At 35.9% G+C, this 25,628-nt stretch overlaps 4 protein-coding genes and 1 long non-coding RNA gene across 14 annotated transcripts in view; 3 read left to right on the top strand and 2 right to left on the bottom strand.

The window, feature by feature from the left end:
• The window catches only part of LOC128877327 (fasciculation and elongation protein zeta-2), a 45,792-nt gene extending 34,845 nt beyond the window's left edge, over positions 1-10,947 (top strand). For 2 of the 3 annotated variants that reach the window (XM_054124536.1, XM_054124534.1), the window contains exons 2-9: positions 311-569; positions 8,632-8,754; positions 8,907-9,063; positions 9,143-9,251; positions 9,520-9,782; positions 9,864-9,939; positions 10,005-10,070; positions 10,143-10,947. In XM_054124536.1, coding sequence (XP_053980511.1) covers positions 556-569; positions 8,632-8,754; positions 8,907-9,063; positions 9,143-9,251; positions 9,520-9,782; positions 9,864-9,939; positions 10,005-10,070; positions 10,143-10,159 — 825 coding nt within the window. In that variant the 5' untranslated portion in view covers positions 311-555 and the 3' untranslated portion in view covers positions 10,160-10,947. The remainder of the gene's footprint in view (positions 1-310; positions 570-8,631; positions 8,755-8,906; positions 9,064-9,142; positions 9,252-9,519; positions 9,783-9,863; positions 9,940-10,004; positions 10,071-10,142) is intronic. The other variant, XM_054124535.1, reaches the window with a different exon arrangement.
• Positions 10,948-11,886: 939 nt separating this feature from the next.
• On the bottom strand, positions 11,887-13,557 carry LOC128877330 (arginase, hepatic). The gene is made up of 7 exons (XM_054124549.1): positions 13,412-13,557; positions 13,285-13,357; positions 12,989-13,194; positions 12,745-12,908; positions 12,557-12,672; positions 12,358-12,480; positions 11,887-12,281 (listed from the first exon to the last, which is right to left on the bottom strand). Exons 1-7 carry the CDS (start codon positions 13,505-13,507, stop codon positions 12,046-12,048), a joined length of 1,014 nt encoding a protein of 337 aa, XP_053980524.1. The 5' UTR covers positions 13,508-13,557; the 3' UTR covers positions 11,887-12,045.
• On the top strand, positions 13,287-15,697 carry LOC128877332 (uncharacterized). The gene is made up of 4 exons (XR_008457238.1): positions 13,287-13,428; positions 13,533-13,677; positions 14,885-14,972; positions 15,558-15,697. It is a non-coding gene; the product is annotated as an uncharacterized LOC128877332 (long non-coding RNA).
• Positions 13,698-17,247, bottom strand: LOC128877326 (fumarate hydratase, mitochondrial-like). Of its 3 annotated transcripts, XM_054124531.1 has the most exons (8): positions 17,104-17,247; positions 16,492-17,004; positions 15,556-15,690; positions 15,283-15,483; positions 14,930-15,212; positions 14,585-14,847; positions 14,128-14,517; positions 13,698-14,041 (listed from the first exon to the last, which is right to left on the bottom strand). In XM_054124531.1, the coding sequence occupies exons 2-8, from the start codon at positions 16,612-16,614 to the stop codon at positions 13,913-13,915; spliced, it is 1,524 nt and encodes a 507-aa protein (XP_053980506.1). In that variant the 5' UTR covers positions 16,615-17,004; positions 17,104-17,247; the 3' UTR covers positions 13,698-13,912. The 3 variants fall into 3 exon arrangements, with proteins under 3 accessions (XP_053980506.1, XP_053980508.1, XP_053980507.1); XM_054124533.1 differs by lacking the exons at positions 16,492-17,004; positions 17,104-17,247 and adding an exon at positions 16,121-16,263; XM_054124532.1 differs by lacking the exons at positions 16,492-17,004; positions 17,104-17,247 and adding an exon at positions 15,762-15,866.
• Positions 16,272-25,127, top strand: LOC128877328 (acyl-CoA:lysophosphatidylglycerol acyltransferase 1-like). 6 transcript variants are annotated; one of them, XM_054124539.1, is made up of 7 exons: positions 16,272-16,399; positions 18,562-18,725; positions 20,029-20,246; positions 20,340-20,554; positions 20,661-20,934; positions 21,003-21,172; positions 21,246-25,127. In XM_054124539.1, exons 2-7 carry the CDS (start codon positions 18,694-18,696, stop codon positions 21,480-21,482), a joined length of 1,146 nt encoding a protein of 381 aa, XP_053980514.1. In that variant the 5' UTR covers positions 16,272-16,399; positions 18,562-18,693; the 3' UTR covers positions 21,483-25,127. The 6 variants fall into 6 exon arrangements, with proteins under 6 accessions (XP_053980514.1, XP_053980516.1, XP_053980518.1 ...); XM_054124537.1 differs by lacking the exons at positions 16,272-16,399; positions 18,562-18,725 and adding exons at positions 19,229-19,510; positions 19,733-19,883; XM_054124540.1 differs by lacking the exons at positions 16,272-16,399; positions 18,562-18,725 and adding exons at positions 19,237-19,510; positions 19,733-19,883 and having other exon boundaries at positions 21,021-21,172.
• Positions 25,128-25,628: the final 501 nt, after the last annotated feature.

Raw genomic sequence — 25,628 nt, 5'->3', positions numbered from 1 at the left:
AAAAATTGTTATTTTTGTTGTAAATAATTATTACTTGTTGTATCAAATTCTTGAGTTGTACATTTCGATAATATAATAAAAGCCTTTTACTATGATATATTTGTATTTCTACTTTACACCTATTATACATAATTTAATTCCAACATTATTTTTGGCCGGAAACTTTTGCATGCAACTGTAGCTCTATTTAAGCGTTTCTCGTCGAGAAATCGATAGAAACGCATACGATGTTTTTATTATCATGTACCTTAACGTTTCCCAAAGTTTTGCTCGCTGCACGACTATACCTGAGGATTCTTTTTATATTTAGAACAATTGCTGGACGCCAGTCTGGAGGCGGATTACGGCGAGAATTGCAACGCGAACGAGCCGCCTACGACGACCAACGAAAATGGCACCGCCGATACCCTCCACGAGGGGACGTTCAGCCCCTTCAGCGGTAGTCTCGAGGACCTTGTTAATACCTTTGACGAGAAGATAACATCTTGCTTTCGCGATTACGGGACCGACGTCGAATCTTTGGCGCCCGTGCAGGTGCGAACGCAAGAGGAGATCATGAACGAGTGCCAGTGAGTTCACGCGATCGCTTATACACTTTCCATTTTCAAGTACCGACACCTAATATTTTACATACACTAACGCTAATACATTGACCCTTTGCACTCGAGAGGTGACTCTCGGTCACCATTAGATTCGACGCAGCAAATCGATCAGCAATAATGTTTGTTTAGCTTTAATTTTTTTTGGAACTCGACATGCCAATAAAAGGTGACCTGATTCTCAAATCTTAAATTAGAGATCTCCTTTACGAAGTCAATCCGAGCTTAACATTCGTGACAATAGAAAGCTAAGAAAGCACCTCGAGATGCTGGTAGATACCAGAAAATAATGTCTTAGAAATATATTATTAAAGTTTATTTATTAAATCATACAATATATAGTATATCGATAACATAAGTAAAAATAAATATCACAAAAGGAACAAAGAACTTTCTTAGAAATATAAAATAAAACTAAGATAAACACGCTTCCACAAGCGTGATCATGCTGAATCCGTGGCGGAAATTTCGGAACTAAAAAAAATAAAAACGCATCGGTTAAACTTTAAATTTACTTTATTTCTCTAACATAACGCCACGAGTGCAAAGGGTTAACACTCGGCAAACGTAAACTGTCGTCGTAACAGCGCCCACGGAGCTGTGGCGTGGATTCGATACACAAGCTCGTCGAGCGACCGTTTTGAGTAATTTTACGGAAGAAAAACGAACGCGGCAAACGCGAGTGAAAATTATGTCAGTAAGCGTATATGATTGAGAAGTTTCCATTATCCTTGGGTCACGCGATATCTCCGGGTACAGTTATACCGGTCCTGTACGACCACCTGGTACAATTAAAAAAATAAACCACCGCTGGTGGCGAGCGGCTCGAGGTAAATGAATACCCTGAAGATCACCCGAGTTATCGCGTTCAAATTGTCGCATTCACCTTGAGATATCCATTACGCGTCTCGCGATCCATCGCGTACCATCGCCGCCGTGGTAATGATAGTACAACGCGTTCCAGACGAACGGAAGTAATCGTTTACGGGCATCGCCGTTATATTAGTACGCACGCGAATCGCAATTACCAGCCGCCGGTGGTATTCCGATGACATAATTCAAAGAACGCCGGTCTCTCGGCAGCTCTCGTTTTACGATCGTGGAATTTATCGTATCGATAAAATCTTGGGAAAAAAGTCCTAAGTAGAGAGAGATCACGCGTCTTAATGGGCCTGTTCGCGGATAATATATCCTGTTTAAGTAATACTCGTGTTAACGCTTTCTTCGGGCTCACGGTAAGACGCGTAACAGTTTCACTTTGATGCGCGAGTTAAACCGATATCGCTGGACGATATTTACTTGTATGGTTTCGGTGAAGGTACGGTGAATCCGACGATTGATACGTTCAAAACAAACACGCGACGGACGATGCGGTTGTTGGTCATTGGTCTCGCGAGGGAAGTACTCGAAAATTTTTTTTTTCTTCTCTTTGCTCTCTATCACGATATTAAAGCAAACGTTTTCTTTGCAGCTCGTCATTTGTAACAAATTCGTTCTTAGGAAGGAACATTCTGGTAAAGTACAAAGTGAAACGAGAGTCATTCCGGTGTGATGCATAGTACTCGCTGCAAAGCCTGATCCCTAAGATCGCTACATCGATTTTCCAATGAAAAGTGTGCCGCTACGGGTACTCTCTACATGACGTTTGCGGCACGTTCTGCAGCTTTCTCTCTGCGAAGGTGGACAGTACGCTAGAACAAGAAAGAAATTCACCTTCTAATTAGACTAAGGATTCAACTCCCAGTAATCGTTTCGCGAACAATTTTCAATCTCAACGTTCGACATAAGAATGTCAGTTTAGCGCCAAGCGTGTAGAAGTACACGAAATTTAGTTACATAATGCTTCATTTTGTAGAATATCCAAATGATAGAAATGGTAGACATAGAAATGATTGTTCAAGGCAAGACAAATTTGTATGGTCAGCTGAAAAAGCGTTTCCCCTAAGGAAAGTCAAAATTCGCGTGGACGAAGTCGAAGAGACATAAGAATATCATTTCAACGCCAAGCGAAATTTAGTTACATAATGCTTCATTTTGTAGGATATCCAAATGATAGAAATGGTAGACGTAGAAATGATTTTTCAACCAAGGAAAAATTTGTATGGTCAGCTGAAAAAGCGTTTCCCCTAAGGAAAGTCAAAATTCGCGTGGACGAAGTCGAAGGGACTCGGGGTAAATATTTTCAGAGAAGGCTATCCATTGTAGCAACCCTGCAGGTGTCCGGCCGAATTGCGCCTTCTAACGAGCGCCACGAGGTTGCAGGTGAAGCCCAACGAAGCGTAAAATTGTATCTTCTTCGGTGTAGAGTAACGCGCTAGAGCTCTTAAACTCGTTTGAACTTCGCTGTCCACCGTTGTGCATAATTTCTTTGAAGTCGCGCCTCCAGCGTGCAAGTTCCGTCTAGACTTTTGTCAAACCGATCGGAAGGAATTCGTGGAAGACAATAAAACAACAACAACGACCGGACTCCTGCTTTGAGAGGGACTTTACATCGGCACGAGAGACAAAATTCCCGTTTTTGTAAGGGCTAACCATCGCGTGTTAGGGCGAGTTCGCGATGACCCACGCTGTTCCTTCGCAGCGATGTAACCGCTGATTAACGCATGGCAGCTGTGCATGCGTTATACCAGCACTTTCGTCAACTATAATATTCCCACTCGAAGTTTGTTCGACTCGCAACCGACTTTTTCTTTTCGTAAACGGACTTTGCAGTTTACAGTTTCGTAGCAAATGCATCTAGCATGAACGTAACTGCAGTCGCGCGTGTAATCGGATACACTGTACGTAATCCTCGTCCATTCTTTCAATCATAATTAGATTCACTCCGTTTCACGCGCGCTGAGAACTTTTTATGATAATTCCCTTTCTTAACTCTTTGAAGCTAGCTCGACCGTAACATTTTATCGAAAATTTTTCTTTCGCGTCATATACCTCGAAGAGTTGAACCGCTTTTTCTTTTTATCTTTCGTATCTCCGTTACTCCTCGTGCGTATGCCAATAATTCTGCTAGTCGCCGAGTCATCGTTTGTCCAAATTGCCGAGGTAACCGACTATTTCACGGCTTTTGACGCGTAACGCGAGAAAGAGAGGTCGTCGCGCGCACGAGAACCTCGATCTCAAAAGGGGGCCAGGAAAGAAAAGCGGAGAACAAGAACGAAAGAAAAGGAAGTTGGTTACTGCGGGGGTATGGAAGGCTTTCGTGTTTGCGCGAGCGAAAAAAAAAACAGAGCGGTGAGCTACCGTGTTTCGGCGTGTTTTAAAAGGAGAATCCGGCTCGGAGAGGTAAACGAGTACGACCTTGCTTGACCCGTGATATTTTGTTCGTCAAACCACGATACCAGCCAACGCGGAGCGTCTGCACGCGACAAATTGGATTACCAACAATGCCATCTCGCGACGCACACACCGGATATGCACGCGTGGATGCGTTTTATTCTTTCGGGGCCTGATGCATGCATACGAAAGCGACAGCAATGAAACGAGACACGTGCTGTTGCACGTGTCGCAATCTGCGAACGTCGGTCGCTGACCTCTCGCTGAGACACTTCGAACTTCAACATTTTGACGTGGACGAAACGATTACCGAAGTCAACGCTTCGAGGTCACCTCTGGCGTGACATAAACGCGCTACCCAAAAATAATTCTGACCGCTACCATGAAGAGAATACGAACGTAGAGTTCATTTTTGTTTCACGAGTAACGAATAAAAAATGTCTTCGTCTAGTCAAGTGGTTCTATCGTAACATTACTGTAACGTAACTTGGAAATAATTAGGAAGAAACGTTGCCAGAGTCGAACGAATCGTAGCTTTACTACTACGAAATCTCAGTGATGGGCAAAACCGTAGGCTTCGAGTAAATCTCAAGTTCTGCGACATTTGAATATCTTCCAAAAGAGGAAACGAGACAAACACATCGGCAAACTTCAAATTTATTCGAAGCCTAGAGTTTTGCCCATCTCTGCGAAATCTGGACACCACTGTGTCGGACAGTCGGTAACGCGATCGCTTTTCGTGGCAAGAAATCGTGCATGATCGAATGCGGGAGGGCATGAAAATTTGATCTCTGTGTTTTGTTCCGTCGTTCGTATCGAGCCACCCTCCGGATGGACGAACGTCAATAAAGCAGCGCGTGCGCCCTACGGAGGAAAGCGACCACCGACACGATGATATTCCTCGGCTATCGCGTGTATTCCCGTCTCTTTCGCCCTGTTAAATTCATTCCCGATCGTAAAAGAAATATTAGCCACTGGACAGGTGTATGTACGTTACGTCTGAGCGTCGATTTTTTAAGCTTTCGATCCAGACGGTGGCCATCTTCGGAAATCTCCCCCGTTAGGATAAATTGCGAAATTTCAATGCGTTAAGAGCTAGTAGAAATTATTCTAGGAAAGAGTAACCTCCTGATGCATGTCGGTCACCTAAATCGTACCTCTACGATTTCTTTGTTACCGCCAAGCATGTACACGCCATCGACGAATGTACGAGATAACTAAGCGGTGAAAAGTTTGACGAAAAGGTGACAGATGATATTTTTTTTTTTTATCGCTGCAAACGTTCAACTCTTTACCTTGATGTAGAGCGATTGGAAATGTAACGAGGACAATTCCTGCAAAGTTGATTGTTTCTGATGGGATTGTTTCATTCATTCCTTGACGTACAAATAATCGAGAAATAAATTGTCTCGTGACTGTTTTATTATCGTTCGATGATACATTTAGGACTGTTTTTCGTTCGCAAACCATCGATGTTACGCAAGTGTGCGAGACACGTCGCGGATCATTGAACCGAAGAATGAATTAATAAGCGGGAAATAGACCTTTCCTGGAATTGAATTTCCCGTCGTTTTTCCCCGTTATTGACACGATACACAGGGTAGCCAGTACGCGATAGGGCAAATAGATACCATTTACCGCTCTCCCTTAAGCCTCAACCCTTTCATACATAACGTAACTTCGGTGAATATCGTTTCTTTTTTTTTCTTTTTTTACTTGATATAGATGCAAGGAACGTTTCAATTTTTTTAGCGGCAATTGGGAAGGTCAGAATTCAACCAACGGGACTGGTTGAAGAACACAGGTTTTACAACCTTTTTGCCAAGTCACGATTTTTTCAGCTGCCGCAACAGACAGGCAATGTTTAGACGTTCGTTTCGATGCGATCGCCGTGCGTGCAGGATGAAGTCACTGCTTTAATGCACTTAACATTAATGAGAAACTCAAGTGGGTCGAATTGACCTCCATTTGTTAATCCGACACCATCGACCGACCCGCTGTTTCTGCTGTGCGCTCCTTTTATTTCTAAGAGTCGTCGCGGCTTGCTGTACGGTGTCCCGCTGGAAACAAGCCATCTCAATATCGTTGGAATCTCGGATGGAATGTTCACTCTTTTATGACAGGACTCGAGAAAGTATTCAGGATAAGAGAGCGAAGGAACGTCTACCTTGAAGCTAATAGCTTCCGAGATAATAATTAAAGTAGTTAGTGATATAATAACAAAGCATTTATATTAACACGTTGATCGCCACGTCGCCCATATATGGGTGACAGTGCTTTTCACCGAAAAACGAAAACTATTAATTCTGAAAGTTAAGTGTCATAGAAAATGACTTCAAATGAAATACTTGAATTTTGATGAAGTTACAGAACTAAGTATCAAAATAAATATTTCATTACGCAGTTTCCAAAAGTCTGTAAACAAAATTAAATCGCAGTAGAAATTTTCAAGAGTATTAGTCTGCCAGTGAACGTGTTAAATGATCCTACCGCAAAATATTATTTACAAGTTAATCAAGGTTCTGGCTATTACGAATTTGTGTTGAGTAGTCCTAGTAAATTGATGGTATTAAACGATCCTACCGCAAAATAACAAAGCATTTATTAGAGAAATAAATATCAAAATTATATAATGGTATGGCTTAGAGATATTTGTTTGGGTAAATTCTATAGAACACCCTGTACACTCAAAGCGGAAACCGTCAATTTAATCAATAAGAATGATTAAGCCTCGAGTATTTAAATGGTCTCTTACAAGCCAATCCAATCAACGTTTTCGACCCCTTCCTTTCAGGTCCTCCTTCGAAAACGTTTACTTAATTACGCTGTAAAGCACTTGGAAACATTTATAGTATATACAAAACAATTTAGGGTTCATTGAGCGACCACGAAGAGACACAGGTCGTGATAATCGCTCTCAATTAAAAGGGTTCCCACGTCTATGACCTAAGCATTCAAGTCACCATTAGGACGTTGCTCTCACTAATCAAATACGATTCACACTACTCTATGAAGTCTCTCTAACGTCCGAGTCATCTAACGTAACATACAATTTTTAAATATCGTTCTCTAAGTAAAATAAAGTCCTCGAGTCGATTGCAAAATTTCTTTCAGAGACAACCATCGAACAAACACCTCTCCAAGAATAACTCGTCTTATCGCAAAAGAAAATCACAGCCGTTAAAGTCGATTAAATTCAATCAAACTAGTCGATCTATAAATACCACGATAGTCTCGTTCGCTTACGCAACGGCTAATTGTTTACAAATGAGAAGTGTGAGAAACGGGGCTCATTCGTTTGCCCGTTCACGGGCATCGCCGCTAATTTCACCCAAGGATTCATTTCCTTAGAATGGCCGCTATTGTTGTCGAAATAAGTTGTTCTCTGTTTACGCTGGATCTAGTGTGCCCCTTTATCTATGTCCTACATGTATACGTGCATATAGCCCAGGAAACGCCTACGAGTCGCATGATTCACACGCTATCCCCAGAAAACGTACATCTAGCAGAACCGTGTGTCATCGACTGCAGAATCTTATCGCTTCTTTCGCAGGCGTTTAACGAGCCGACAAATGGCCTGGGAATTCTCGGCTTCTTTCGTCACCTTCCGATCTAGATCGGAGTTCGATGCCTCGACGAACGTTCCTTAAATTTCTTACTTACAACTATTTCACTTAACTGTTTGCGGCACAGGAATTCAGGTCATAAAATAGACCCATGTTGCACAGGAATTTTATTGCGTTTTAAATCAAACAAAATTGTTATATTTTTATTAATAAAGGTATCACACCTATACACGTGCAGCTATTGCAAAATTTCGAGGTGGAATTAAAACTGTCCCACCATGCATTACGATCCATCAAAAAGGTGGGACACTTTTAATCCCACCGTGCCCCAACGAGTTAAAGGACGTTGGAAGGTTTATACGAATATAGTTTCAAGAAGTGATGGACAAAACCCTAGGCTCCGAATAAATCTGGAGTTTGTCAATATGTTTGTCTCGTTTCCTTTTTTGGAAAATGTTCAAAAGAGGAAACGAGACAAACATATTGACAAACTCCAGATTTATTCGGAGCCTAGGGTTTTGTCCATCACTGGTTTCAAGCCTACTTTCCGGACTTAATTGTAGGCAATACGAATTGATACCGCGTGGGTTGTCCGCGTACGGCTGAAAATAAAGCGATCGAAGGGCTTGACCGTGAATCCCGAGAAACTGTTAGGCGTTAGAAAGCAAAAAATAGAAGCTGCTAATTCGATTCATAGTTCGAAAACGTCAGAGAGGCATTTAGCGAGAGGATATGAGTCAGCTGGTGCGGTGTGCGCATAATTAGTAACACGCCTCAATGGAGTTTGTATACTCCAGAAAAAAAAGTTCTGTCCAAGACGCTCTAACTTCTTTTGTTTCCCTTTTGGAGTCACATTTACAATGAGTTTTTGTTAGGCGTGGCACAACTTTTGCTCCGATGTGTGCTCCAGTTATTCATTGATAACAGTGTTTGAGAATGATAAATTGTCGATCGTCAGAGCAATGACTTTTATTTATTTATACATTCCATGTAATAAAAATACATATATTATTTTATGCGTACATGTATAAAATCCCAAACGTGCTTTCTACGTATCGTGTGTGCCACGAATATCCGCAGTTCGATCAATATTTATTTATTCGTTCACAGTCCACGGACGAATAAATTCATCGTGAATTCCCTCGAATTTAGATCGAAATGTTGTACAGATACGAAATTAACGATCCTTTCAGAATGTGGTGGACGATTACCGGGACTTTCGGTAACATACTACCAATCGACTGGAGTAAATCGTACGCGAGGAAAATGCACATGCCCGCGCTCAACCTGAACGAGGCTCCGATCTCGAACGACAGGTGAGTTGTTTTCTTTAATCATTCAACCTTTCGCGATCCTGCGTTGGGTCCAAGTTCGTTTTGCCGCTTTCGTTGCTGTAATCATCGAGGGGACGAGTGGAAAGAGGAAGTTACTCTCGCACAATTGGACGCTTTCGTTTTGTTTGCTGTAGACCGGAACTAGAGGATTTAAGTAGCGAAGACGAGGCTGTTGCAACTGATTTGGACATGCATGCTTTGATCTTGTCCAGCAGCACCGACACGCACAGCCCAGAGGAACCGTTGAAGACTGCCGAAGAAGTTCTCCGTGAAATAGACGACATAATGCAGGCAAGTGTGTTGCTATTTAATTCCTACTTCTTAAGAAGGGATTAATAAACAAATCGAAGTAAACGATCGTTTCTCGTAGGAGAGTTCATCGATGGAGAGATCGCCAGACTCGGATGGTTCCTTATTGGACAGCGACGAAGCGCTGGAGAGGAGCAGAGAGGTTCTCGGTTCGCCGCTTCACGAAAAAAGTATACTATTCGATCTGAAACAATAAAGGTTGATTCAGACTATACGACACGTTCCGGCAACGACAGGATAAAACATTAAAACACACCGACCTGAACGTTCCGTCAATGGGAATAGTGTGAATAGTTCCATTAAAACGCGTGTTCCAATGTTTTGTCGTGTTGGTATCGGTACGGAACGTGACGGTCCGTGTCGTTACAGTTTGAATCGACCTTAAATCGTATCGCGATACGTGACCTCGCGGATCTAAATCGTTGATGTTCGTTTTAGAACTGAAACAACTCAGCTCTGGTCAACTCATAGAGCTCCTCGGTGAGATGGAATCGTTGGTGGGGGCTCTGAGCGAAACTCTGATCGCCGAATTAGCGCTAAGGGACGAATTAGAGTACGAGAAGGAGCTGAAAAATCAGTTCGTCTCGTTGTTGTTAGCAGTACAAAACCGTCGTAGGCAGCACCACGTTACGAAAAAGCGAAATCAAATGCAGAATGGTACTAGTCCTTTGCCACAGCATAGATCTCTACAGGAATCTAAGGTAGCGGGCGATAAACGTTTTTTTTATCGCAGATGTACGCTAGTACATTACGACAAACGATAACGTTGATCTTATTTTTAGTATTTGACGACTGTAATCCCATACCATACGGATAGTGGCCCGCCAGACAACCAAACCTTACAGGTTCTTATAAAAAGTAAGTACCAGCAAACAAACACTGATGACTATGGTTTCACATTTAAATGGTATGTTCTGTTGCAGTATTAAAAGCGATTAACGAAGATAGCCCAACCGTACCTACTTTATTAACGGCTTATATACTCAAAGGTAACGGAGTTTGAACAATTTCACCGGGTTTGTCTGAATCTATACTAGAGAGATAATTTTTTTTATTTTCAGTCCTCTGTCCCACTTAGTGAGAATACCGTAAAACTTACGGGAAGATCGATGGAAATCAGGAAAAAAAAGATATTAACTATTGAGGAATACAATTTGCTCTCTTCTTCTTGCCAGTACGCTTTCCGCCGTTGTTGTGCCGCATACACTTGCGTTGAGGCAGGCGATTTTTGCTTCTAAGTTGTGTCTCGAATCACACTTTCTATTGACCGTAGAGTTTAGGTAGGATCCCGTGACACTCGCATCTAGTCTTACTTTATATATTATAATGTGTATATTGATTTTACATAAGATACAATTTCTGATAATCTATGTATGCGCTCTATGGAATACCTCTTATTGTACGTGAATTATACGATCTTCATTTTTGTATACGTCTACGTGGATTTCGTGACGAATTCAGTTTTTGTAATTTTTTGTACATAAAGATTTTATCGAAATATGTGTGAGCAAAGTTTACTATATCACCGAGAATACGTATATTTATCTAGAGAAATATACTTGACGACATGTAGTTCGCTCTCTATCAGAGGGAGGAGCATATTAAGCTTACGGATTTAGTGTATATTGTTGTAATGCCCATATGTATCTAAGATTAAATTAACTAGTAACATTGACGCGCAAAAATAAACGCATCTCGTTACTCGAATCACTCCATCACCAATGTGTAATTTACTTGAAAAGTGTTAACTAACTGTACCCGAGCTGGGATTAAACATTCTTAGCCTACAGCAACACAGTTGTTCTGATGCATTGTGCAAATATTAGAAATATTGTGTTTGTTGAAATAAAGAAATACATCGGACAATCTTATTATTGAAAAAGCGTGTTCCTTACCCATACATAATCGAAACAATTAAGTTTTGCTGTATCGATTCTTTATTTATGGAGTATAGAAGCATTATTTCCTATGCTGTACAGATCTAACAAGACGTAGTTTTATTTTTAGCAGTATACATTCACGCGAATAACAAGAATACGTGTAAATATATATAGAAACGACTGAAAGTCCTCACCATTTCGTAAAAATGGCAGTGGCAATGTAGGGAGGTTACGCGGAGAGCGTATAAATGCAAGAAAACTAGTTGATTGATTGACAGATTGATTGAAATACAAGTTGTATTTAAAAGAAAGGTAAATACTCGATGCATTTGTTTAAATAATTTGTATAACTGTGATTTAATAAGAACCTTAACAATTTAAACGTTACTTCTCATAGTAAAATCTAACCTAAAAATTCTGTGCAATTTTGCATCTCAAATGTATTTATACAAATAGTATTTTCGAAACGTAGCACCTGCTGTATTAATACTAACTAACATAGATTAAGATACGCTTTTTTTATGCAGATGACCGCAAACATTTCGATTCAGAAATTAGCAAAAATAGCGGCAATTGGAGGCTTTGTCGTCGCAGGTGTCGGGTATCATATGAGGAACATGTTTCAGAAACGGCTTCGTAAAACGAAAATTTATAAAGAAGCGTTAGAGATTCTTCATAATCATGAGAAGGCTGTACTACATTTAGGAGATCCGATAAAAGAAGGACGAATATTATTCTCTGATAAAACAGATGATATTAGAAAATTTTCGGTCAACTTGAAAGGATCTAAAACTAAAGGTGTACTGGATTGCGAAGTGCTACTCGCAGTACCCGAAAATCCAGAAATAACAAGGTTGGAAATTAAATTTGCCGATATTCCAGACAAAGTTTTTATAATTAAGGAAATTGAAAAAGTAGCTCCATGAAATACATTATTGCTTTTTGTTTTGCTGTTATATTTTTATGGTACTGTCTAAAAATGTATAAAAGTTTATTATTGTACAAACTCCAGACAAGAGAAAATATGATAACTTGATTATGTTTACATATATATGCTAGTGTAAGAATAAAACTGATCAAACTGCTATCTAAATGTTTGTAATGGCATGTCAGTAACACCCTTCGGAACCTTAAGACCTCTTCTTGTATAGCCAAAACCAGCTTGAATAATATGTATAGCAGCTTCGACGGTTAAACGAACGTCATGTGAATCACCGATGCGAGGATTTACTTCTACAAGATCGACAGCATTCAATCTGTTTGTTCTGTATAATTCTTCCATTAAATGAACAGCTTCTCTAAGGGATAATCCACCACGCACTACAATTTTCTTAAGAATTATAACAGGAATTATTTTGGTAAAGCCCATATTAATAATAAAGAGGAATTCTTTTACCAGGAGTTCCTGTGCTTGGTGCTTCCAAAGGATCAAGCGAATCGATATCAAAACTAACATGCAACGACTTTGAATCATCAGGATCTATTTTATTTATTGCCATGTTCACAACATCGTGAATACCTGGGCAGAAAGTATGAATTAGTAAATGTTGGGGTAGATTAACGTTTAGAATGTACAAGCAATTTGGAGACACTACCATATCGTTCAACATCTTCCATCCCATAAGCAGTAATACCAAATTTTTCAATCACTAATCTCTCATAACGATCTACAGATCTTAATGCAATATAAGCCACATTTCTAATTGATAGCCTGCAAATAAAATATATTTTTAATCATGTTTAATGTCATTAATTTTGATGTGTAAATATTTGCAAACATTACATTGGTTGCTGCCAATCCATGCCTGGAAGATGTGGCCAATAATCGGCCAATTCAGAAGTTAACAATGCTACAGGCATTCCGTGAACATTCCCACTTTCACTAGTTTTATTAGTATTAAGATCTGCATGAGCATCAACCCATATTACACCTACGTCTTTCTTTACCTTTAAAAATGATATACAATATCGATGCATAATTTAAAAATAATTAATAATAAATAATATCTTTTTCTTTCACACTACACCTTTACATGACCATCTATAGTTCCAATTCCTACACTATGATCACCCCCAATAGTTAATACCCGACGGCCATCGTTTAAAACCTTTTGAACTTGTTCAGATAAAATACTAGTGCAACCAGCGACATCGCCTAAGTGTGACATGTTGCTCACACCATCCACATCCTTTGTTTTGTACAAAATGTCACCATAATCTTTTACATCCAAGCCTTATTTAATTTTCAGAATATACGTTATTAAGATTAACTGGATGATTTTTATAGATACCGAAAGCTGATAGAAACGAATAGAATGGTTACCTAAAGATTGTAATTCTTGGATCAGTCCAGCTGCTTTAATCGTTTTTGGACCATCAGCTACTCCTTCCTTACACTGCGAATAAATTCAATGAATAAAAAGTTATTATAATGCTGATTTATATCGTACCTGTCCTTTTTCGAATGGTACACCAATTATTCCAACTTTTCCATAATAACGAACCCCAAACCTAGGAATAACACTTTTTTGTATTTTCAATAGCATACTGATTTTATATCTGTTGTTTCAGTTTGTGATTGAATAAGAAATAGTGATTCCTCAGCGACCTATGCTCTCGTGTTGCAATACAGATAACACGCGCGATTTTCGGCTCATAAATACACCGTAATCATAAATATATGTTAGGTTATAAGAGTAAGGTACAGACATTATATGTGAGTATTTGCAACATTTTATATTTATTATCCGTAACATTTTTCATTAATTATCAAATGTACAATTACTGTTTGTATATAATATACAAATATGAAAAACATTTTACATATACAATAACAATTTCAGTAAAACCGGCAGTATAAATAATATTTAAATTCAGGATACTAAGTAAAAATTGTAAGTTAAATAAAAAAAAGAATGAATTTCTAAAGTCTGTCCTGTTTAACTAGATGTTCATTTAGGGCCGATCATATTCTCAGGTCTAACCCATTGATCGAACTGTTCCGCGGTTATACCATTCTTCAATGCTGATTCTTTCAGGGTTAGACCTTCTTTATGAGCTTGTTTTGCAATTGCAGCAGACTAAAACAAAACATGTTTTATAATGCATTCGGAAAATATAATAAGAAATTTATTTTCAGCTACTAAACAAAAATGAATATAAATACCTTATCATAACCAATGTGTGGATTCAATGCTGTGACAAGCATTAAACTTTCGTTCAAGAGTTTCTTGATATGGTCAGTATTAGGTTTAATGCCCACAACGCAATTCTTCGTAAATGTGGTACAAGCGTCGCCTAAAAGTCTCGTAGATCTCAATGTGTTTGCAACTATAACTGGTTTAAATACGTTTAGTTCAAAGTGGCCATTGCTGCCAGCAACAGTTGTGGCAACTTGGTTACCCATTACTTGACAACAGACCATAGTCAATGCTTCGCATTGTGTTGGATTTACTTTGCCAGGCATGATCGAACTTCCTGGTTCATTTTCAGGAAGAGACAGTTCGCCTAAACCGCAACGAGGTCCGCTTCCCAAAAATCGAATATCATTGGCTATCTAAATAAAAAACATATATTGAATGCCACACTTTAATATTTTGTACGTTACTTTTATCAAAATTTACCTTCATAAGCGAAACTGCTATCGTGTTAAGTGCACCATGCACTTCTACCATAGCATCATGCGCTGCTAAAGCTTCAAATTTATTAGGAGCAGTTACAAATGGTAAACCAGTCAGTTCTGCGATTTTTGCTGCTGCTTTCTCTGCAAAACCCTTTGGTGCATTTAACCCAGTTCCGACTGCGGTACCACCAAGTGCTAACTCATATAATCGCGGAAGAGTATTTTTCACTCTACCAATTCCATTACAAACTTGTGTCGCATAACCTGAATATTACAATTAATTATTGATATTAATTTATAGTTATTTAACTGTGGATACAAATGCAGAAAATATATTATCACCAACCTGAGAATTCTTGACCTAACGTCAATGGCACAGCATCCTGAGTGTGAGTCCTACCAATTTTTATAATATCTTTCCATGCTTTAGCTTTTTCATTTAATGCTTCGTACAAGCATTCCAAACCAGGAAGCAATACTCTATTGATTTCTAAAGCAACAGCTATGTGCATAGCGGTTGGAAATGTGTCATTACTGCTTTGAGATTTATTTACATGATCATTTGGATGCACAGGTGTTTTTGAGCCAAGTTGACCACCGAGTAATTCAATTGCACGATTTGATATTACCTGAATATGAATTGTATGATAATGAATACAATATAATACTCCTCAAATTTACATATAATGTAATAAATACCTCATTAGTGTTCATGTTGGTTTGCGTACCAGAACCTGTTTGCCAAATTACCAATGGAAAATGATCATTATAAAGTTTCCCACTGATAACATCATCTGCTGCTTTGCTAATAGCATCTGCTATTTTTGCATCCAACCCAAGTTCCTTATTTGTCTCTGCTGCAGCTTTTTTTAATATACCCATTGCAACAATGACGCCATACTAAAGAAATAAATATGAATTAAAGAAGCTGTAAGTTTTGTTATGCAAAGTTATACTGTTGTTTTTTCTTACAGGCATGCGTTCAAAGGTATCGCCGATTGGAAAATTGATCACCGAACGCATAGTTTGTGCTCCATAGTATTTGTCAGCAGGGACTTTGAGTTCACCAAAAGTATCCCTCTCAATTCGATATTCTTTACTTCCATCCTGCAATTATAATGTTAAAAGTTTGTCAAAACAATATAAAATTAATAAAGTAAAAGAAAAATATTGTGTACCATGTTAAAAGAATAAATTATATAACACAACAAAGCAAGTAGAGTTTCACAGTGGATATTAACAGTAGTCAGAGCAGGGGAAATTGAAGGTCAGTCAAATGAATCCAGTTAGTTACGATAACATGTATACTGGGATAGTGTATGTATGCATATACACAAACAAATTTTTACAAGATCATACATTCTCAGTCATTTCAAGGAAAAAATAAGTAAATCGAATGAATCACATTAATTAAATAGTTTGGTGTTACAAAATAGTTTTATTAACCTTCAAATTTACATACAACTATTAACATAAAGGCACGATTATTGTTGAAAGAAATATTTTTTAATACAGATAAGAATATTTCGTTTCGTACCATTTTATTTTTTGTTAAGCAATTACCTCCGTGTCGTGTCGTCTATCCTCATTGAGACAATATGTTCCGGTGTTTCGTGTGAAACGTCAACTGTGTTCAATTGTTATGTTACAAACGACATAACATTTTAAAAATGTTCAAGTAATATTATTCGCGAGTGACACAATGTTTTTTCGCGATAATCTTTAGAAAACTATTTTTGGATCTGGTTCTTTGACGATTATGTAAAAACGGGTTACAAACCGCTTTAAAAATCGTGGACAACGAAATTGCGAAAAGGTAAACGATAAAACGAACGTGTATAAATTCGTCTGTGAGACTGTACAAGGTTGTCGTCGGTATATGCATATTTTATTTGAAAGTTTTCGTACCTTTTTACTGCCTTTGGAAACCGGTGATGTGCTCAACGATAGTCTTATTGTTAAAAATCCCGATGATTTCGTGAACTCCCGTAATCCGCGATTAACGAGCGAACATCTCAGCACACTCAACATCTTTCTGATCAATTTATAACGTTTATTTCTTTCAACAATCCGTAGGAATGTTAAAAGAGCTAAACTAACCGATACAGCCGATCATGAAGCAAAGTCAGTGGACAGCTCAAAAAATCAGACAGAAAATACACGGTAGTCAGATAGCACCTTAGCAACTAAGAGTAAATGCTAAATTTATTTCACATAGCAGTAAAACAGCGACATCACGCGCGAAAAAATATGCTCGCAATTGGTTCATATTTTTTGGCAATTAGTTCAATTAATTTCGTGAATGATCGCTCGTGGGATGTGGATTCGATTTAAAATGACGGTGCACTCTGTTACTAGCACGCGTTTAATTAGCTTTATTAAACCTTTCGGCCTCACGTTTGCATTCTCATTGATACAATACTGTAACAAACAATTCATGAAAATTAAGAAAATTATGAACGTGGCAAAGAGAGACAAAAAAGTATTGTATAACTGAAAAATAGAAGCGTGAGTTATAACCTTTACTTTGTACTCGTCGAACACTGTCCATGAGCTTCCATAATTTTTCAAAATTTCTTTTTGCTCGTCTACTTTTCTATTATCCGTAAAATAATCTCTTTTTTTTGGTAGACAAGATTTACGCGTATAAGAAGTATATTATACAATGAAGATATCGTTGAACGCATTTCAGTAACAAATTGTACGAAAGGTGAAGTTGTGCAAACGTGCGAACTCCTGCAAACATTGCCATATCGCTATCACGTTTTCTTGATTGGAACATCGTGATTTACAAAGTCATACGTTCAGCATTTCCTAATATACTTTACAGTAGATAAATTATGGAACGTCCCTTTTTTTTTACATTATTTTTTCCCAATTATGAACGATCAATGAATTGTATCTAATATATGTTGAACATCGCGTACTACGATACTTTTTTCATCAATTAACTTTCATCGCCATTTTATTTACATTAAATTCGCTGCGATGATTTCGTGTCTATTATGTATTGTAGACTGATGAGATGATGAGACCTATTGAGGTAGTTGCTGGTTAAATTATGTGGCAATTGATTTATAAATCACAGTAAGATGAAAAATGATATGGTAATTAGTAAATCGCTTAAAGTATATTCGATTGTTCAGTGAAAGAAAATTAATCGCAGAATAATTTAATAATATATACAAGTCTGTTAATTTGTAAATTTCTTTCGATATCGTATGATTTTTTGATTGTTCATTGTCATGTAAATGCAGGTCGTTCTCTTTATAGGAAACGAGGACAAAGAAAGAAGTGAACTCATTGTTTGTACAATTAAAATTTCTTATCATTTTGCATAGAGACTGCGATAGGGAAAATGGCGCACCGACCAATGAGACCCGCATACCTTTCAGGTCTCTTCTTCTCGTCGACGTACGATACCGTTGTTCGTATCTCGTAGGAAAATCGTACAAAGAGTGGAATAGTGAAACTGTTCAAACTCTTATAGATATCGTTATCATGTTTTCGTAGAAAAAACGTCGTATATCTCGAAATCATGCACCTGCGACACACGGGCAGACAGATTATGAAACATATATCCTTCTTGAACAGTCGTTTACAGTCGTTCTAAGTCGCGAATAGCAAATCGATTGTTTACTTCTACGGAAGTTAAACATCGATCGAATCGAACGCAATAATTTTGTTGCACCAGCCTTGTTAACTTTCGTCGCCATTCTATTTACGTTACGTCCGCTGTGGTGATTTCGTGTATAGCAGACGTGACGGAACTATGGTGTATATCCCGAAAAAAAACGTCATGCGAATGGTTAACGAGCTGATAAAAATTCGTCAAGCCATGGCTTTATCTTGCTAGCCGTGCGTGAATTAAAATCGCCGATATCACGAACAACTATTTCACGATAAAGCCGCGCGACAGGTTGATTGGATTTCGCTGTATCGGCGTTGTTATTAAGAGTCAGAGTCTCATGTAAACAGCACGCGGATCTTCTGTGTCATCCGATCTGATGGTCTTTATTATGTAATATTGTGCACCGGGGAAAATGCTATGGTCGAAAAAACGTGGATGAAAATTGCCGGAGTTCGCGTCACGAGCGGTGTCCTTAAAAAATGACTGACTTTTCCTCTTCAACTTTCGCGAGGTAAGTTGACCGTTCTCCATTAACACGCGTTTCGCGACAGCTTATTCCATTCCCATGTATCGCCCAAAAACGAGGAAAGAAAAAAAAAATAATCTCGTTTACGTGTCATCAAGACGTTTTACGATAAGGCTACATTTGACATTCGATTCGACGATAATTATTCTTAACCTAAAATCGCGGAAGAGCCGGTCACGCATAGCCAACGAGAAGTTTATTCGAACGATAGACAACGAATAAAAACTGTACGAAACGTTTAATCATGGTTTAATCTGATAAATTGTTACGCGGTTCAGTTTTTTATTCTTTCGATATAACTTCACTCTATGATTCAAATTATAATTTTTATACAACGAATCAAAGGTTGTTCGTTGTTGTTAGTCTTTCGAAGTTTCTTTTATCTAGATAATAAAAAATTTGCCCATAGCGTATCGCGTGATATCTGCATATATTTCAAGGTGAAATTTAAATTTCATTTTCGTTTATTACTTTACGTTAATCGATCTTCCTTCCTTAATTTTCGTCGCGTAAGCTCGCGGTCGCGTCACTCGGTTAAATTAGTAATACCGTATCAAATGAATCGATAATAAACATAAGCTGAATCATACAATTTTTTTTCGCAAAATTGAAACGTCGTTAACGTTGTAATGTGGCACATTATTGTTCGCGACGTTTCAATCGTGTTTACAATTTGTAAATAATGAAGTTTCTTGTGTATTATGTGAATATATAATTGACATGAGAAAATTTTACTTGAAATTGTTCCTCTAATAGATCAACGTTGAAATGTAAGAATAGAAGAGAAATAATTCGTCTCGTACGAAATTTTTTAGACGTTATCTATTTAAGAGTAACGTTTCCAAAAATTGTTGAAAAAGTATCAAATTGGATTACAAGTAAAGATAATATTATCTGTTTTTTTTTTTTTGGTTCCAAAATAAACCAAGCCAAACTTGATAATTTAAAACCAATAAAAAAATTAGCATTGTAAACTCACTTTTCGTTTATAGATCAATTTGCATATTTATTGATGATAAATCAGTTTTAAGTTTTAATATAAAAGAGAGTATAAAGTTGATCGGTCAGTGATTTGCTGCTACATTTGCCATTGTTCCATATCATTATGAAAGACTTAAATCAAATGATTATAAATTTTGAAAAGTTAAGTAACGAAAATGAAAAAAAATATTAGAAAAATATTTAGAAATATTTTCTCTAGGTTAAACTTATCTGTTTTTAATAACAATTTATTACTCTGATTGGTGTTATTGTTTAAAAAAAGATTACAATAATTTGTGTCTTTCAGGGTAATCGGTAACGTGTTGACTTTTATAAAATGTATTGCTCGAACCTGCTTTGTGATATTAAACAATGCTTATTGTATACCTACGTATGTAGTATGGATGACACTATTATTCCCTGTAAAAGTTTATCAACCCCAAGTATATTGGCGGATCGAAGGTCTATTTTTCCATTGGTTATTAGCAATGGTCTCGATGTGGACCTGGTCTGCAGGCTATGATAGTAAGTATATGAATAATAGATGTATCATTAAAAAGTATATTAATTATAGTGTAAATGTTAATATGAAAACACAAAAAAATCTTAAATCAACAGTCATAGAACAAGGTGATGATATACAGAAAATCATTAGTGAAAGAACACTAGTAATAGCAAACCATCAAAGTACTGGGGATGTTCCTATGTTAATGACAACATTTAATTCAAAACCAAATGTATTGCCTAATCTGATGTGGATCATGGACAGGATTTTTAAATTTACCAATTTTGGTATAGTCTCTGTCTTACACAAGGATTTCTTTATTGTATCTGTAAGTCGATACATCTTTGATAACTTCTCTATTAATTTAGATAATTGACGTTCTATTGTACATGAAATTAGCATAATCGAGATATTCTTATCCTAATGTTCATTAGGGTCGCAAACGGAGAGAGGAGAGTTTAAGACAACTAGAAAAACATCTGAAAACATCGTATATTCCGCTCGGTAGAAAGTGGATGGTCTTGTTCCCAGAAGGAGGTTTTTTATGTAAAAGGCGGGAAACTTCGCAAAAATATGCTAAAAAAAATAATCTACCTATCCTTGAAAATGTATCTTTGCCTCGAGTAGGAGCAATGCAAACTATATTTGATACGCTTGGTCCATCACACGATAATAATACGTCAGAACAACAATTAGACAATAGAGCAAGTAAATAATTTAATAAATTACACTTTGTTATTATCTCATACTTTATTAAATTTCTATCGAATACATAGATATTGTTCTTGATACAGGTATGACAGTGGCTAAGCCAGAAATTAATTGGGTTCTTGATATAACAATAGCATATCCTCAAGGTAAACCAATTGATTTACCTACAATTATAACTGGTTCTAGACCGCCATGTGAAACAGTCCTATTTTATCGAGTGTTTCCTAGTTCAGTGGTAAGTTCAAAAATATTACGTGTTGTTTATTTTTGTCTTACATAGAAATACTTCATCGTGTCGTCGTTTTTAGGTTCCTCGAGAACCAGAATTATTGTCTAAATGGTTGTATGATAGGTGGGTTGAGAAAGAAGCACTTTTGGAAAACTTTTATAAATACGGAACGTTTCTTGGTACGCAAGCATCATCCAATGAAGGTTCCAAGATCCATCAGGATCCATTGAGATTCCTAGTCCTTCATTTATTTTTTATAACATCTAGTTATATACATTACAATATATTTGCGTATATGCTCTCTTGCTTCTGGTAAAGCGTTTTATGCTATACAAGAAATTTACGTTCAAACATGAGTGAAATTACGATGTAGAAAAGTAAAGATATTCCTGCCTTAAATATTACTCTTGATGTTGACTAATAAAACTAACGAGTGTATGAATTGTCAATTCCAAGTGAATGTTTATAATCTAGATATGTTGTAGGTAGTTAATTGAAATTACTACTTTTAATATTATAAAGAATTATTTGATCACAATGTCTGTTCCAGTAATTAAATGAACATAATTAGACAGTTTATTCGAACTTCGATTATGAGGTGTAAACAATTCTAATGTTAAGATAACAAAATTCTTGTTTAATTAACGAAGTCCGTTATGAAAAATTTGTTGCACAGTTCTGCACATCTTTGTTATAGTTAGCCATTCCTCAGAATGTTTATTTTAATTTATATAATGAGGCGCATAGGATACTTTATGATATTGTAGTCATGACATGACATTTAGAGTTCAACTGTAAACACTTGTCTTTTATCAAAGACATTAGTAATATCAAATTGTTGGTAACATAACGATGTTACTCACAATAAACAACTGAATTTTGAGTAAAGAGTAGTACAGATTCATTTCAGTGAACAGCTATTAAATACGAATACTTGAGCTATCTTGAAAGTAGAGATGATTTAGGGTTCTTTTTTTTTATACAAAATTAATCGTAAAGAATACATTCAACGTTCATATCTATACAAGTTAAATGATTTAACATTTGTTAATTCAAGGAGGTGTATGTAATGCTACTACTTATGTGATAGATTTGATTACTATATTGATATAAACTTTATCATTTTTATTTCTCCGTTTACTACAAAGTGTGAAAACGTGTCTACACTTGACTATCTGTCTGGAGGACTTGGCAGCATTTCAGGGGATTTTCATAGTATCCTACACGTGTGTTTTGTAACATGGTATCTTAAGTAGAATCACAAATATTCTATGAAGTGGAATTGCAAGATGTAATAGTAAATTATTACTGCTGTTGTAGAAGCGGTAATAGTAAATACCATTTCGAAGAAATATCCATTTATTTGTGATACGTGATAGAAAAAAAAAAGATATTTTTCAATGCGATGTCAATCATACAAACATAATTTTTTAAATCACATATTAGAAACGTTCGTAACTCTACGACGAAGTAGACGTGAAACATAATACGAATTATTCAAGAATTTGGCAGGAATAAAAATCATGTCTTACAAAATCTGTTAAAGTAAGAAAGATTTATACTTCATGGCTAAATCTCAACCAATAATAATGCTGTTCAGTGAAGAAAAAACAGCTGTGCCTTGTTCCTACGGACAAACCTCAGTGTTAGTTGTATATATACATATGCAAATCTCATATGTAATTTTCATGGTTGAATCAGCGCCTACAATTAATTTTTAAGACGTTCAGGTTTCATTGCTTAAAAAAAAAAAGAATACACCATAGAAATACTAAAACTATTAAAGATATGTTTTCTATGCTGCCTAATTGGTTTTTTATGAAATAAAAAGCATAGCCCAAATTGAAAGCAATTTCTAGACTGATTAACTCAGAAAAATAAATTAGTTACAGCACATAACGAATGAACATCCGTTCGCATGTAATGAACATAGTAATTTAATTTTTTCTCTGCTTACTAATAACAATATACATATTTAATTCAATATCTATTCGAATGACAAAATAAATCTTTGATGGAACAAAATATATTTGTACAAACAGCAATTTCGATAGGACCGATGTTAGTCGCATTAAACGGTAAATGATTGTACTATCCACATATTAAGAATATTAATTTCTTGTAATATTCGAGTATATTAAGCTCATGAATTTTCGAATTTATATATATCTGCATACATGACAGTGTATCATCGACATGTACGAATATTTTGCATTTCCATGCATTTAATATGTAAATTAAAAGAAGAATAAATACATAGCGCGCGAATCGTTTGCAGATAACAAATTCAACATTACGATAGAAAAAAATGGTAAATCAAAATAATTTATACTTTTTAATCTAATTGTTTCTTCTTCATATTAGGATTGCATTTTAATTCGGTGACAAAGTAATCAAATACTGTTAACACTTGATTTTATACTATTATGTTAATTAAATATTTAAAGAAATCCATAATACCACGGTAGAATGCCTCTAGTCTTGGTTGCAAAACTTTTGAACCAATTGAAACAAGATTCTAAATGTATCACTAATTGTATTATAAGACATTTTGAATTTTACCAATAAAATTTATGTTTTCCATTCAGAAAATTGTATCGTTTAGAACTATTCGATTAAACGTAAAGTTTATTAAAGAAAAAGAATGCAAATGAAACTTGACTTTATTGTTAATCAAAAATTACAAATATACATTAAGGTGTTACTAATACTAAACTGTGAGTAATGTAACTGTTGCAAACTGACCTATAGGTAAGGACAAAAAAAAAAGATAAACGATGTAACATAATAATTGCATAATAGCATATTTACTTCATTACAAGGGCCAATATTTTTGAAATATTTAGATACATTTGATTTTTAATATAATATATGGTACAATAAAAGTTTAAAACTCAAGTTTCATTAACGACATGAAGCAATCTAACTAAAAAAAAAAATAGAAAAAAAATAATTGTATATCGGTCACAGTGAAGTCTATTTATTATATTTGTAATTATTGCATAAAACATTTGTTTTTATGTTTAGTATAGAGTTGTATACCAAGTAGCAAAATAAATGTCACACTTTATACAGCACACAGTACACCTGAATATCAGTCTTAACATAATATTATCTGTGAAAGCAATACAAACTGTTAGTAATGATAAGTTATACATAAGTTCTCTCGGTTGTGCTTTAACATCTACTTTATTGCTTGTACTAAGTTATACATTGAGAGCAGTATTACACATGTGCATTATACCTGAAACAATGATTCTTATTACATCTAATTTTAGTACATATTTTGTATATATTTGAGTGTACCAGCTTTGTGTTATGTTTAAAGGATATTTAAAATGTTATACATGTTTTATGTTGTACTTCTATTATAACTATATTGTGTGATAGTACAGTTAGTATTTAGCAAATGTGTAATTTACAATTTCAGAAACTAAAAACTAGTAGGATTATAGAGAAAATAAAAGTACAGAAATTAACAAAGCTTACTATACTGATATCTGTAATATTAGTGTGCTGTATGAAATGTATCTAGAAGTTTTTTTTATGTATTTTGATTCAAGTCTACGTACAGTGAATACATTTGCAAGAAATATAAAAATGTAACTAACAAAAAAAAACAACACTATTTTTTCATAAGGCAGTCACACTGTTTTTTTAATATCCACGTGAGGAATGTATACCGCTCAAAAGAATTTAATAGATCGTTTTTGTGCGTTGCACGAATAAAAATCCTTTTATTAAATGCGAAACTGCACAATTCAAAGTGTCATTGTCATGTAATGAAGCATGCATCTCATTATGCAAAATATTATGACTGGATACTAATGTTCACAAATACTATATTAAAACAAATGTAAATGCAACTTAGCGTAAGTTTCCTAAATTTTAAAGAAGAATATAACTCGCTTGTAATGTCTTTTCTTATAAGAACTTTAATAAAATTGTTGTTTTCGAACTACATATAAAAGAATTTTTTTCGACAGGTTCCTTAGTCTATATACTGTATTTATTCAAAGTATCATCAATTTTAATATTTTATTAAAATATTTAAAACTACGACTATTTCCATATGCTACTTCATAAAATCTCATAAGCTAAGGTAAGAATAATAAGATCTGTACTAAAAAATATACAGGTTTGTAGTTTATTAAGATACTCCAAGTTACATTCATTCGAAATCTTAAATTTATTCTTATGTTTCGTATACAGTATTCTTATATAGTTTTGAATAGATAAAATACAATATTGATTGTTATTAAATAATTATTAACATTTTCCGAGAGCGTTCCGCAAGATAGAAATCACGAGAGGTTCAAATATGGGTACAGAGTGAGTACGAGAGAGAGAAACATGTAGGACAAGGATAGCTAACGTTTTCTTTTTTTTAAATTGATAATATATATGCTTGGAATCTACGTATGACATATAGCTATCGTTTGTGACCGGCGACCGACTCGCC

This window comes from Hylaeus volcanicus, chromosome 5 (assembly GCF_026283585.1).
Source record: "Hylaeus volcanicus isolate JK05 chromosome 5, UHH_iyHylVolc1.0_haploid, whole genome shotgun sequence".
Classification (NCBI taxonomy): domain Eukaryota; kingdom Metazoa; phylum Arthropoda; class Insecta; order Hymenoptera; family Colletidae; genus Hylaeus; species Hylaeus volcanicus.
This window is presented reverse-complemented; position numbering and strand designations above follow the sequence as displayed.

Bases quoted from the DNA above. Each gene is read 5' to 3' on its own strand.
- LOC128877330 (XM_054124549.1), bottom strand. From the start codon at position 13,507: ATGCTATTGAAAATACAAAAAAGTGTTATTCCTAGGTTTGGGGTTCGT. The intron at 12,909-12,988 runs GTGTAGTGTGAA...TCATTTTTAAAG, and splicing joins CTATAGATGGTCATGTAAAG to GTAAAGAAAGACGTAGGTGT. The intron at 12,673-12,744 runs GTAATGTTTGCA...TTTTATTTGCAG, and splicing joins ATGGATTGGCAGCAACCAAT to GCTATCAATTAGAAATGTGG.
- LOC128877326 (XM_054124531.1), bottom strand. From the start codon at position 16,614: ATGTTGAGTGTGCTGAGATGTTCGCTCGTTAATCGCGGATTACGGGAG. The intron at 15,484-15,555 runs GTAAGAAAAAAC...TTATTTCTTTAG, and splicing joins ATACCTTTGAACGCATGCCT to TATGGCGTCATTGTTGCAAT. The intron at 14,848-14,929 runs GTTGGTGATAAT...TGTAATATTCAG, and splicing joins GTTAGGTCAAGAATTCTCAG to GTTATGCGACACAAGTTTGT.
- LOC128877328 (XM_054124537.1), top strand. From the start codon at position 19,846: ATGAAAGACTTAAATCAAATGATTATAAATTTTGAAAA. The intron at 20,247-20,339 runs GTAAGTATATGA...TTAAATCAACAG, and splicing joins CTGGTCTGCAGGCTATGATA to TCATAGAACAAGGTGATGAT. The intron at 21,173-21,245 runs GTAAGTTCAAAA...CGTCGTTTTTAG, and splicing joins GAGTGTTTCCTAGTTCAGTG to GTTCCTCGAGAACCAGAATT.